Source organism: Coregonus clupeaformis, chromosome 6 (assembly GCF_020615455.1).
Source record: "Coregonus clupeaformis isolate EN_2021a chromosome 6, ASM2061545v1, whole genome shotgun sequence".
In the NCBI taxonomy this organism is placed as follows: Eukaryota; Metazoa; Chordata; class Actinopteri; order Salmoniformes; family Salmonidae; genus Coregonus; species Coregonus clupeaformis.
This window is the reverse complement of record NC_059197.1, coordinates 43,217,740-43,230,763: the sequence shown is the minus strand read 5'-3', so window position 1 is coordinate 43,230,763 and position 13,024 is coordinate 43,217,740. Positions and strand designations below refer to the sequence as shown.

Genomic DNA, 13,024 nt, shown 5'->3' with positions numbered 1-13,024 from the left:
GGAAAAATGTCTTAAGATAGACCGCTAAGACATACTTTTTATTTGAACTATCCATATCCATTCACATAGCCCTGTAGACAAGTCCAGTATCTACACTACCTTTCGTTACTCAGAATTAATAATATTTTCAAAATATTTCCCATCTACAGATTATTTGTTCCTGTATATACCGTGTTAGTCATCAATCCTAAAACATGTTCCTCTCTCTAATCAATAGAATGATCCCGTCCACCAGTCAGGACTTCCTGGTTCGTGACCTGGTGTCAGGGCGTGAGTACGACCTGTGTGTCCTGGCGGTGTACGACGATGGCATCACCTCGTTGACGGCCACGCGGCAGGTGGGCTGCGTCCAGTTCATCACGGAGACCGAGTACAGCCAGTGCCAGGCCCTCCACAGCCAGTTCCTGGGCGGGACCATGATCATCATTATTGGTGGCATCATCGTGGCCTCCGTGCTCGTCTTCATCATCATCCTCATGATCCGCTACAAGGTCTACAGCCACCAAGGCATGGACACAGGCAAGGTGGGCACCCTGGCCAACATCCGTGCCCAGACCAACGGAGGACAGGCTGGGGGACAGGTGTCCCACTCTGGGTCTAAAGTTACAGAGAGCCAGGAGGAGCAGCAGCCTCATGCCTTTGCTGGAGTGGGAGTTGGAGTGGGACCAGGGACAGGGGTAGGAGGGGGTGTGAGTGGAGCGGCATCGCCTAATGCCACCCTAAAGGACTCTAACACCATGGCGCTGGTTGTTGACATGACTGCTGAGGACCTGCTGTCGCCCAGTAAGAGGCGTAACTCCAGGACTGCCATTGAGATGAAGAGGAGAGCCTCGCTCACACCCAAAGAGACCACCACTGTGGATGTGGGGGGAAGTAAGTACTTGAGAGAGTGATAGAGATACAGATAGAGAGGTAGACAGATACAAATGGTTGTGAATGAGAGAGAATTGGAGTGAATGAGAGAGAATGGGAGAGAATGGGAGAGAATGGGAGTGAATGAGAGAGAATGGCCCCATTTTTCATCGTTTTCAATGTGGTATCTCTATGGCATGTCTGAAACAACTGGCTTGTAATTCATTTTTATTCCTTCTGTGACCTACAGTAGGTACCGGCAGCTAGAGCCCTGCCACTGAATATGAGCCCATAGCATGACCCAACCCAGCACACCTCATTGCAGCACATACAATGCCAGTTCAGAGACATGTAATTGCTAAGAACAGGGCCATTCAACTGACTCAATGGGCCACAGCCAACTATATTTTAACGAACCTCTCCAGAGTGAGAAACTTGGATACATTGTTCCAATCGGAGAATTGCACTTTCTGAGCCTTGGCCTTGTAAATCACTACATCAATATGGTGAATTAAATCAGGGTCAGGGAGAGACAGGCCCTCTCTTTCAATAGCGTCAATCAACCAGTGCAGCTACAACATTGATTTAGGTGGAAATTATGGGACATAATTAACCAATATGATCAATTTAGGGAGAGGATAATATGTCAATGAAAACGGTTGAATTTGGCTGCCCTTGAACCTGACCAAAACCTGTGCAGTGGGCAACCACATTCTCACAGTCATTGCTGTGTAATGCATACTTTGCACTGCAATGCAGATAATTCATTCCCAAAAGGTGCTGCAGTGAACAATCATTGTATACATTTACATTCTGTAATCAATCCGTAAAATCACAATTTACTTTCACCAGTAGAATCATATGGGACACACAACCAGTAAGTGCAAGTCTACCATGTGATCTGAGTCACTTTGCCCGGATCCCATACCAGATTTGTACCAAAAACCTGTGTAGCTGCCCTGTGTGAGACAAAACAGTGCCAATTTGGTACAGCTGACACCGGCCCATGAATCACATTCCGATGGCCATGTCCACAGGCTCCCTGCTGTGTCCCTGAAACGAGGGGTGATGGACGCACTGCGCCGCATCCAGCCTGGCTGTCACTAACTCTACCCGCCTCATCCCTCACCTCTATTTGTCTCTCCCACCAGACACGCCAGCACCCACGGCCGCCGCCGACGACAAGAGGGCTCACCGAGACTGGAGTGACTTTAAAATTTGATGACTCCTATTGCAGCCATCAACCTCCAAGACTAATGGTACTCTTCTTTCCCTGTTCCTCTCCATTTATCTTCTTGAGAGAAGAAGTTAAGAGAGCGAGGGGGGCTTTAGTGTAAGATAGATGAATAGATACAAACTGAGAAGGAGAGATGGCTGTGTCGGAGAGAAAATGTCACTTAATCAGAGCTAACATATTTCTAGCCACGTTAGACCTCCCTCAGGAGTCTGGTCCTATACATATGGCATATTCAGCGAGACTAATTGCAGAGCACACCCCCTTAACACTCAGTGCTGCCCTTTTGAAAGCAGCAGACATCCAAGCAACATAACGCAGAAACATGACTTACAATTACTAACATTTTCATCCTACACCAATGCACTGTAGTAGCGATACAAAACCGATCATAGCACAGTAGCAATTACAAACAAACACATAATCTGATCCACCTTCCAGTAAAAATCATCATTATAAGTCAAATTACCATTCAAACTATTGCACATTTCTCAAGAACAGTTGTGATTGATGTCCTGCATTCAACTCAATCATTGATTAGATTGTACATATCATTCATTCAACTCAATCAGTAACTGTAGCTCATGTTTTTGTTTTTCAGAATATTCCAGGATTACAGGAATCAAGGCGATTGGATTATAAATCAGGAACATTTTTAGGACTCCTGCCGGACTTCCTCCTTGCTTCCCCCAGAATTCACACTGTATTCAAGGACCCCCCATGAAAACACCCCTAGATGGATTTAATAAGTACTCAATTCACCATCATAATCTATGGGAGTGGAGCTAGACGGGCCAACAGCCTCGCCAGTGGCTTTTCAAACGTATTGCCTTGTATCCCTCTGTGGCTCAGACTGTCTGTGTATCTGTTGTCATTAACACAGCACTACTACTGTTCCTGGTCCTGTACTTGGACCAGGACTTGCCAATACCTGGACCTGTTCATGCACCTGGATCTATTCCTGGACCTGCTCATACTGTACCTTATTTTACCTGACTGTCTTCAGACTCAGGATGGGGACCCAGCCAAAGGTGAGTGTACACAGGATCATGTACTCTGTGGGTTGACCAGGAAACACTCCCTGGTCGGATCACAATGTCAGAAAACCGCCCAGGCCTTACTCATGATTTAACCAGGTTTACCATATATTTCAAGCAAGCAAGCCACAGATAGCTCTGAGATGAAGGAGAGTGATGAGAAATGAACCTCAAATCAAGAAGCAAATTTAGGGCTGTGTGTGAGAGTGTGTTCTGTGTTGCTTTTAGCCAACCATGTTAGAAGACCCAGACAGGCCCAATCTGATTAGTTTGTGACTACAGACAGGAGAAGGAGCATGTTGGAGGGTAAAATTGGGTTACACTGGAGGAGGACCCAATCTTTCTCCCTGAGACATCTCATGTCTGCCTCCCATCTCCCTCCCGTCTCCTCCCTGCCCACTCTACTGGTTCCTCTGGCTTAACTAAGAACCTGGCTAAATGGATGGGAGACAATTATGGGCAGACAGGCAATTAAGGAGTCAAATTTGGTAAGCGATCAGCTCAATTAGGTCCTGAAATCACTGATGGAGGAACACAGCAGGAGAGGATCCCAGCCGCACCTCAGGGGTGGGCATTACTAGATCTGTCTGGATTTGACTAATCCTACTTTCTCTCTTAACTCTCTACTCCACTCACTACATTCAATGTGTTGTCCCCAATTAGATATTTTTATTTATTTATGTATTTATTAGGATCCCCATTAGCCGACGCCAGTGGCGACAGGTCCGACACATAACGAAAAATAAATGACAGACAAAAGACTTTACAATTTACATACATTAAATAAAAAAAATTACATGTACGTGTGTGTGTGTGTGTGTGTGTGTGTGTGTGTGTGTGTGTGTGTGTGTGTGTGTGTGTGTGACCATCTATCAGTTACACATACACTACCATTCAAAAGTTTGGGGTCACTTAGAAATGTCCTTGTTTTCGAAAGAAAAGCTATTTTTTGGTCCATTAAAATAACATCAAATTGATCAGAAATACAGTTTAGACATTATTAATGTTGTAAATGGCTATTGTAGCTGGAAACGGCTGATTTTTTATGGAATATCTACATAGGCGTACAGAGGCCCATTATCAGCAACCATCAGTCCTGTGTTCCAATGGCACGTTATGTTTGCTAATCCAAGTTTATCATTTTAAAAGGCTAATTGATCATTAGAAAACCCTTTTGCAATTATGTTAGCACATCTGAAAACTGTGCTGATTAAAGAAGCAATACATTGGTCCTTCTTGAGACTAGTTGAGTATCTGGAGCATCAGCAATTACAGGCTAAAAATGGCCAGAAACAAATAACTTTCTTCTGAAACTTGTCTGTCTATTCTTGTTCGGAGAAATGAAGGCTATTCCATGTGAGAAATTGCCAAGAAACTGAAGATCTCATACAATGCTGTGTACTACTACTCCCTTCACAGAACAGCGCAAACTGGCTCTAACCAGAATAGAAAGAGGAGTGGGAGCAAGAGGACAAATACATTAGAGTGTCTAGTTTGAGAAACAGGCGCCTCACAGGTCCTCAACTGGCAGCTTCATTAAATAGTACCCGCAAAACACCAGTCTCAACGTCAACATTGAAGAGGCGACTCCGGGATGCTGACCTTCTAGGCAGAGTTGCAAAGAAAAATCCATATCTCAGACTTGCCAATAAAAAGAAAAGATTAAGATGGGCAAGAGAACATAGAAACTGGTTTTACCATAGCATGTGTAGTAAACCAACCAGTAGACAGTTTTACCATAGCATGTGTAGTAAACCAACCAGTAGTTCCATGCTGAGCGAGTAATGGTGTAGGTTATTGTGTTTGGTTGTGCTTACATTTTAGTCATTTAGCAGATGCTCTTATCCAGAGCGACTTACAAAAGCAATTAGGGTTAAGTGCTTTGCTCAAGCATACATCAACAGATTTTTCACCTAGTCGGCTTGGGGATTCGATCCAGCGACCTTTCGGTTACTGGCCCAATTCTCTTAACCGCTAGGCTACCTGCCGTCCTATTTTATAAGCTGACATGAAATGTTTTGTTTACTTAAGTCAATCAATACGTTTCTTGGAGGGCATGCATGTGGGTGGTCATTTCCGGGAGGCCTATGAGATCATACTTAATTATTCTCACATCAATGAAAGGTTTGTGCTTTCTAGAGATTTATCCAATGACCTTGTCATGGCTTAGGTCTATGTTATCTTAGATCACTGTAGTGGTCATAGTATACCATAGTACAGCCAAACACAGATCAGTCCCATTAACATTTGATCCCACATTGCAGTTGATTTCTCACCCTCGCCCACCTTGTGTTCAGACAGGCTTGGGTCTCTGTGACGGCCATTCTACAATTTGTACAACAAGGTGATTACAAGGTGATCTGGCCCTATCGTGTGATGGAGACGAGGGATGTTACAATGAAAGGGCCTCTGCTATTACATAATGGCTTTCTGAAACAAAGCAAGGGAGGTATGCATAATTGATAATTGCAGCTATTTCTTGCCTCAGACGTAAACCTTGCCATCAATTCCACAGTGAACTCTTTATTTTACCTGCTCCTCGCTGCCCGGATGTACTCCAGGTTACGATAGTCCATCCAGATGAGGAAAGGGTGTTTCGCCTCCTCGAGCCAGTGCCTCCAGACGGTCAGGGCTCGGACAACAGCCAACAGCTCCTGATCGCCAACGTTGTAGTTCTTCTCTGCCGGGCTGAGCTTCTTGGAGAAGAAGGCACAGGGGCGGAGTTTGGGTGGCGTGCCCGAGCGTTGAGATAGGACAGCGTCTATCCCTACCTCGGACGCATTCACCTCCATTACGAACGGTAGTGATGGATCGGGATGGGCCAGTACCAGGGCTGAGGTGAACAGAACCTTCAGTTTACTGAAGGCCCTGTCAGCTTCAGCAGACCAGAGGAGCCGGGACAGCCCACCCTTCAACAGAGATGTGATGGGAGCTGCGACCTTGCCAAAGCCCCGGATAAACCTCAGATAGTAGTTGGCAAAGTCAATAAAGCACTGCACCTCCTTTACCGTGGTTGGAGTCGGCCAATTACGCACGGCTAAAATGCGATCTTCCTCCATCTCCACACCTGAGGTGGTAATGCGGTAACCGAGGAAGGAGACAGACTGTTGGAAAAACAGACACTTTTGTGCCTTGGCATTAAGGTCATGTTCCAATAGTCGGCCCAGCACTTTGCGAACCAGGGACACATGCTCAGCGCGTGTAGCGGAATACACCAGAATGTCATCGATGTAGAACACTACACCGCGACCAAGCATGTCCCGAAACACCTCGTTCACAAAGGACTGGAAGACGGATGGAGCATTCATCAAACCGTACGGCATCACCAGGTATTCGTAATGCCCTGTGGTTGTGCTGAATGCTGTCTTCCACTCGTCCCCATCTCAGACAAACACCAGGTTTATTGTGCAATCCCCAGCCCGATGAGGTGGTAATTTGGTCACCTGCGTCAAATCGAGGTATTCGGGGGGAATGCGCACGGTGGAGGTAGTGTCTGGACTTTCCACTGTAGTTGCACCAACGGAAACAGCTAGACACCTCCCCTGACACTCTCGGGACCACCCCATGAGAACCCTCTGTCGTCATGAAAAGGTGGGGTTGTGTAGTGCTAACAAGGGAAGACCCAACACAAAAGGGAAATCTAGGGACAAAATAATAAAAAAGGTGACTTGCTCTCTATGGGTCTTGTGCGTAACCATCGTGACTGGTGCTGTAACTTCCCTAACGAACCATGACCCTAATGGTCGAATGTCAAGTGCTTTGTTGGGCAGTGGAATGGATAGGGGGACCAATAGAATATCTAGACTGTGCGCTAATGACCTGTCCATAAAGTTCCCAGCTGCACCTGAATCGACCAGCGCCTTAAACTGGGAAACTACTTTGTAATCGGGGAAGGTGACGTGTATGGTGCAGTGCGCAGCAGAGGGCTCTGAACGAGTGTGGGTTTGCGCTACCTGGGGTGACATGAGACTGCCCTGCCTGCCGCCTCCAGACCCGGAAGAACTCTGACGACAGCGTCCAGCCGAATGTCCTCTCCGGCCACAAGAGTGACACTGGAGCTGTCATCCTCCGTTCTCCCAGAACGCTGCACCACCGCTCCATCAGAACTGAATCCGGGTTGAGAGGGGGTGAAACGGGTAGGCCCACTCCAGGACGTCCTCTTGCAGCTAGCAGGTTGTCCTTCCAGATGGCCATGTCCACCAGCTGATCGAAAGTCAACATGATATCCCGGCAGGCTAGCTCCCTTCGGACATCCTCTCGCAGGCTGCACCGGAAACGGTCGATGAGGGCCTGCTTGTTCCACCCGGACCCAGCCGCTAGAGTGCGAAACTCCAGGGCAAAGTCCTGCGCGGTCCTCGTCCCCTGCCTCAGTTGGACCAGCCGCTCACCCGCTTCTCTTCTTTCGGGCGGATGATCAAAAACTGCCCGGAAGAGGCGAGCGAATTCACCGTAGTAGTCCAACGCAGCTCTTCCTTCACTCCAGACCGCGTTGGCCCACTCCAGGGCTTTCCCCGAGAGGGCAGACACCTTCTCCCGCTCCGATGGAGACGGGCTGATGGACGAGAGGTAGATCTCCAGCTGCAGGTGGAATCCCTGGCAGCGGGCAGCTGTCCCGTCATAATCCTTCGGTCGGGAGAGATTAATCCCTCTTGGTGCTGGGGTGTGGGTGGCTGGATCCGGTCGCTCAGCTGGTCCCGATGGGTCGGATACTCTCCTCTCCAGGCGTTGGACAACCTGGAGAACCCGATCCATCGCTTCTCCCATGCTGGCTAACATCGTAGAATGCTCCCGGATCCGTGCCACGACTCCAGGCATGTGGTCTTCTCCTGCTGACTCAATGTCGGGTGTGTGATTCTGTGGCGAGTGATTTGAAAGGAGTCAGGCGTAGGAGGGTAAATCACATAATTAAAGGGTGTATTCCGAAGGCACAGTTGTACGCAGCAATGCGTCAAACACTCCAGCGCATATTCAGACGCTCTGGTAAACAACAAGGCTCACGGGTGAAATACATGGAGCTCCACCGAGCTAAACTAACCTCCACAATAAACAATCACACACAAAGACAAGGGGGCAGAGGGAACACTTATACAGGTACTGATGAGGGGATATGAACCAGGTGTGTGTAATAAACAAGACAAAACAAATGGAATGATGAGATGAGGAGTGGCAGTGGCTTGAAGGTCGGTGACGATAAACGCCGAAGCCTGCCCGAACAAGGAGAGGAGGCAGCTTCGGAGGAAGTCGTGACAACATGCTCTGGAGCATCACTGTATGTCCTAAGAAATAGTTTCACCCTACTCTCACTCTGATGGCTTTAGCCTTTGATAGTTGAGAGTAAACTGACCATTAATATATTTTATCAGTAAACTAATTTTGTGTCTGTTTGATTAATAAAATGTCAGTGGCGGGTGGACAGGTACTTTTGTTTGTATTTTTCGTTGGATAGTAATGTGGAGAGGGTTGAGGTGTAGTGATGTGTGAAATCAGGGGACCCCATTGTTCTAAGCCCTCACCATTTCCAGAGAGGACAGGGACAAATGGAAAGGCTCAGCCAGCCGTCAGTACCTAGGCCCGGGCCATGAAATCACTATGGATCAGCGATATCTCACCATCAAGCATGAGTTTGAGAAATGAGACAGGTTTAAGGTTAGACTTGAAAGAGATGAGATGAGGCCAAGATAGATGTGTGTGTGTGTCTATTTCATTCATCTAAAACTGAGTTCAAACAGCCTGATATCGATAATAATCTGTCTCACAAAATAACATGAGGATTGGAAAACAGAACCACTTTAAAAGGATCGTAACTCTGCTACTGGTGTTATTTCCTAATTAGTGTTTGCTAATCAAAGCAAGGGCGATAAAGAGACAATCTGTAGGAAGCATATCGCAGGGTGTATGTGTGTGTGTGTGTGTGTGTGTGTATGCCTGTGTATTTGTTGTGAGAACACCATGCCTCTCCTATTTACACAAGATTCCACCATCAGGACAATCATGGTGCTCCTACAAAACTAAGACCACACAAATAAAAAGCAGATGATGCTTATATACCACTGCCAAATGTAATTAATTACTACTGTACCAAGAGGCCAGAAAATGTCAGCAGAGGAATTTATTTGGCTAATTTTGCAGCTTTCTTTATTGTCATGGTTGTGTATTTGCTTTGATCAGGAACGTAGTTTCTGCTTTCTTTGTGTGTGAAGCATTGGGCCTCCGGGCGCGCTGCAGCTCAATTTAAACTCAGCACTAATTCCAAACAGTGGCAAAGACATTCATTCTGTTTCTTTTTGTCACACAGCCCGTCTGCTTCCAGAAAAATATGTTTGTATACCGAGTGGCAATCCCATTCTTGTCTCTTTGCGTTTGTATTGAGCGAGAACAGAATTGAGTTAGTTAGCCGTTTTTCTGCTTCTCCTTAAAATTGTATTTTCTAGCTGAGTGTGCTATGATCCTTATTGCTCTGGAGACCCCCAAAAATAATCACAAAAACAACAAACAACATTCCTCACGGATTGAGATCGCAGCAAGTTTTAGATTGCTATCAACATTATGCTAAAATAGGCCTAGGAGAAATCAATTACGATGTGTTGTATGGCTTGATGGCACACATCTTCCCATCCTCCCACACTTAGCATTAAGTTGTGTCAAGTCTCCAGCCTCATTTCTCTGGCAATTAAAGGATCGTTATGTGGCTAATCATTGCTCCATGCTGATGACGCAGTGATAAGCCTGTTACCCAATATATCAGCAGCGGCATGGCGCCTGATGATCATAGGTCCCTGCCATTAATAAACTGGTTGTTTGGAGTGAGATCACAGAGGTTTCCCCACTAATAGAAGTCAAGAACAGCGGGCTAAATGGTCTGAACTGTCTGAGATCTAAGCTATGGCATCACTATGCAAACAAGCTCTGGTGTTATTTGAGAGACAGAATGATGTTCGACTCAGATATCATGGGGCAGAACCGAGGCGGCAGGGGACATTAGTTTGTAGGCTCTATTTGTTTTCATTTTGTCACTTTATCATGTTCTTCTGAGCAGGGCAAATGCATAGGAGGCTACTGAGCTTCACAATACCACAATGATGGTTTTATTAAACAGGTTTTGCCGGTTTTGGTGACTAAAAGACACCTAAAACCAAGGGCAAAATACTGTCGATGTTATCACTCGCCCTCTAGCCAGACAATGTGAAACAGCAACAACATCAACATCCCATGTAAAAAGGTGAGATGATGAAAGGTGGTGTGGAGAATAAATTAGTCTGCCCCCTGTTCAGAGAGAGATTTGTGTGGCAGACACACTGAGGTGATTCATGTCAGATGATCATTGGGTGATTGCCCCGGTGGCGATGTGCAATCCATAATACTGCCGGTCCCAATTTATATCTCCTGGTCATGCCACATTTAATTGCATAATCAATAGGTGCTGATGGGAAACAAAGTGTGATGATGGGAATCATAATTCGGGTAGTAAAAAAGAGTCTGACAATGTGTATCGGACTGACCCCTCTTATTGTCCTTGGAACATTGTTAAATTTCTCAGAACATTTCCAGAGTCGCGGTAAGCAATATTGATCCTGTCCTCATTCAGGTCCAATATCCTTTCTCCTGGATGGTGAAGATCATAGATATAGCTCAATGGTGCATGCTCAGCACAATGAAACATGCTTTGTTTGTAAATGGACGTAAATTCAGCTATTTCTTATACAATCACTGTCAATAGCATTTCTTAAGATAGTGTGTGATGCAACACCACAAATGATTTAGAGCTGGTGGCAGGTATAATGGAAAGCAAGCTGCATTATGATGCTATGATCTAGTGTACAAATAGGTCTCCCTTACTCAGTTTGATATTTACACTTTTAAAGTGGTTAAGAAAATACAGGAAGATATTTCTGTACTTTTGCAGAATCCAAGTGCTTCATAATATGTTGTTGAGCTTTAAGAGAGACTCACCTGCTGTGCCAATGAGAGAGTAATAGAGAAGGGCAGGTTCTGCTTTGTGTAGACACTAGCTGAATATATCAACCATCCCACGCTGGGAGGGAGAGGCAGAGAACGCCCATGGTCACTAAGGTCCTGAAGCAGAATACATCACACTTAAAGCCATACATTTTTCACAGGATAAAACCTGCTATAGACTAGTCTAGAACATTAATTGAATGTGAATATAGATTTTAAAAAATTCAAGTCACCTGTTACAGTACACTTCTATTGAAAAGTAAATTGTTTGTTTGAATGGGTTGGGGTGAAGTTGTAATAGCCCCTATGTTTCGAATGGACAATCTATTTCTGCCTCGTGAAGTCAGCTTTAAATGCCTGAAAACACTTTCATGCAGTTATGGTTTTTGTCATGCTAGTACATTCAGCCAACTGAGGAGCACAAATAAGTGCCCTCTCAACTCCTCCACTTTATAGGCCTCAGTCCACTCAGGGCTTTCAGCATCAAACATGTTAGCCTGACATACAAGGGAACGGCATTTCCAAAATGGCATCCATAATTGTAGCTCTTGCTCCCACACCTGTTCAGCCTCTTCTCCTCTCCAATACAAACCACCTGCCATGCCAGCTAGTCAGCTAGTTCCAGGTGCCATACGCAGTGATACGCCGCCAGAGAGCCTATATCCAGCACCATTCTTCTAAGTGCCTAGTTCCTTATGTAGATGTAAGCAGAAGTGTTCATTTAAAATGTCTGCCAGGCTTGTGTTCAGCTCACCACCTGCCATGCATCCATAGCCATGATATGCCCAGCCCGAGGGAGGCTTAGTCAGGCTACTGTGAGGGCTCGGCTGTCTGATCTGACCGGCTTAGCTCCTATCACTGTTCTGTGGACAGTGCGTGAGACATTGAGGATGAGTCTAAGGCCGAGGAGTCCCAAATGTAATCTTGCGCTATATTGGAAAAGCATCTGGTCACTTCAATGGCTGTTTAATGGAACTGGGTTGTTGTTTTATAATCCTGTTTTGTTTCATGGCCATGCAGGCATGCCCACCATGGTTTGGCCAGTGCTGTTAGGGAGGTTGCAAGTCATGGCTGCCAGTCATTTACATTTGTATCAAACAGCAGTAGGACACAACACTGCATGGGTCCATCAGAGGGCATTGTCCAAGCATGGTGGTCGTATGGCTGCCAGTGTTTGTGAAGCTTCCTGTGTTTGTATTAGACACACAGGTTATTAAACTGATGTGCTTTGGTCTATTGTCATTATGGAAATGTTGGGATGTTCTCTGTTTCATTATATAAAGCCTTAGTATGGCAGGGATTCAATGAATCTAACACCGGTATCATCACCATACTTCAGGGGCTACATTGTACTTCAGGGGCTACAAGTCCTTTCAATTATCAACCTGGTTTAAGTGGACTTGTATGTGTGGTCAACCGTAACTGATGTTAGGGCAGAATTGAACAGATTCCTCACTGATTTCACTGTCTCTCTCCTCCCTCTGCAGGTATGTGCTGTGTTTCGTCCATCCAGACTCCGAGGACCCAAGGATATATAGGATGAAGAAATCCAACTAACAGGGACTAAGCAAACTGAACCGCATGTCTGTGCATCACCACCACCTCTTCTTCCCAATGGTATTCATCACCCTATCCTCCTGTGTTGCGTTTTCTCACCTTTGAGCCGAACCCAGTGAGAACTGAATCAAACAGACAGACTCAGACAAAACGCTCAGAGCTGGGGACTCACCTTCTTCTGTGTTATCAGTCACTTTTTATTTGGCTTTATCTTTTGTATCTGTACATAACGCAATTCCAAATCTTATAGTTTTGTACATGTAATTTTTATGGTGTGTGACATTTTTCTAATAAAATAAAAAAGTGGATTAATTCCCTGGAGACTAACAAGCCTGTTTGTGGCTGATGATTTACCTTCTGTTACACCTTCTTCTCTCCTATTTCATTC

General features: G+C 45.7%; 1 protein-coding gene across 2 annotated transcripts in view; it reads left to right on the top strand.

Moving 5' to 3' along the window:
• Positions 1-12,627, top strand: part of LOC121567401 (leucine-rich repeat and fibronectin type III domain-containing protein 1-like protein) — a 128,633-nt gene extending 116,006 nt beyond the window's left edge. For both annotated transcript variants that reach the window (XM_041877425.2, XM_041877424.2), the window contains exons 4-7: positions 218-873; positions 2,004-2,111; positions 2,688-3,117; positions 12,567-12,627. In XM_041877425.2, the coding sequence (XP_041733359.2) occupies positions 218-873; positions 2,004-2,074 (727 nt within the window). In that variant the 3' untranslated portion in view covers positions 2,075-2,111; positions 2,688-3,117; positions 12,567-12,627. The remainder of the gene's footprint in view (positions 1-217; positions 874-2,003; positions 2,112-2,687; positions 3,118-12,566) is intronic.
• The last annotated feature ends 397 nt before the right edge of the window (positions 12,628-13,024 follow it).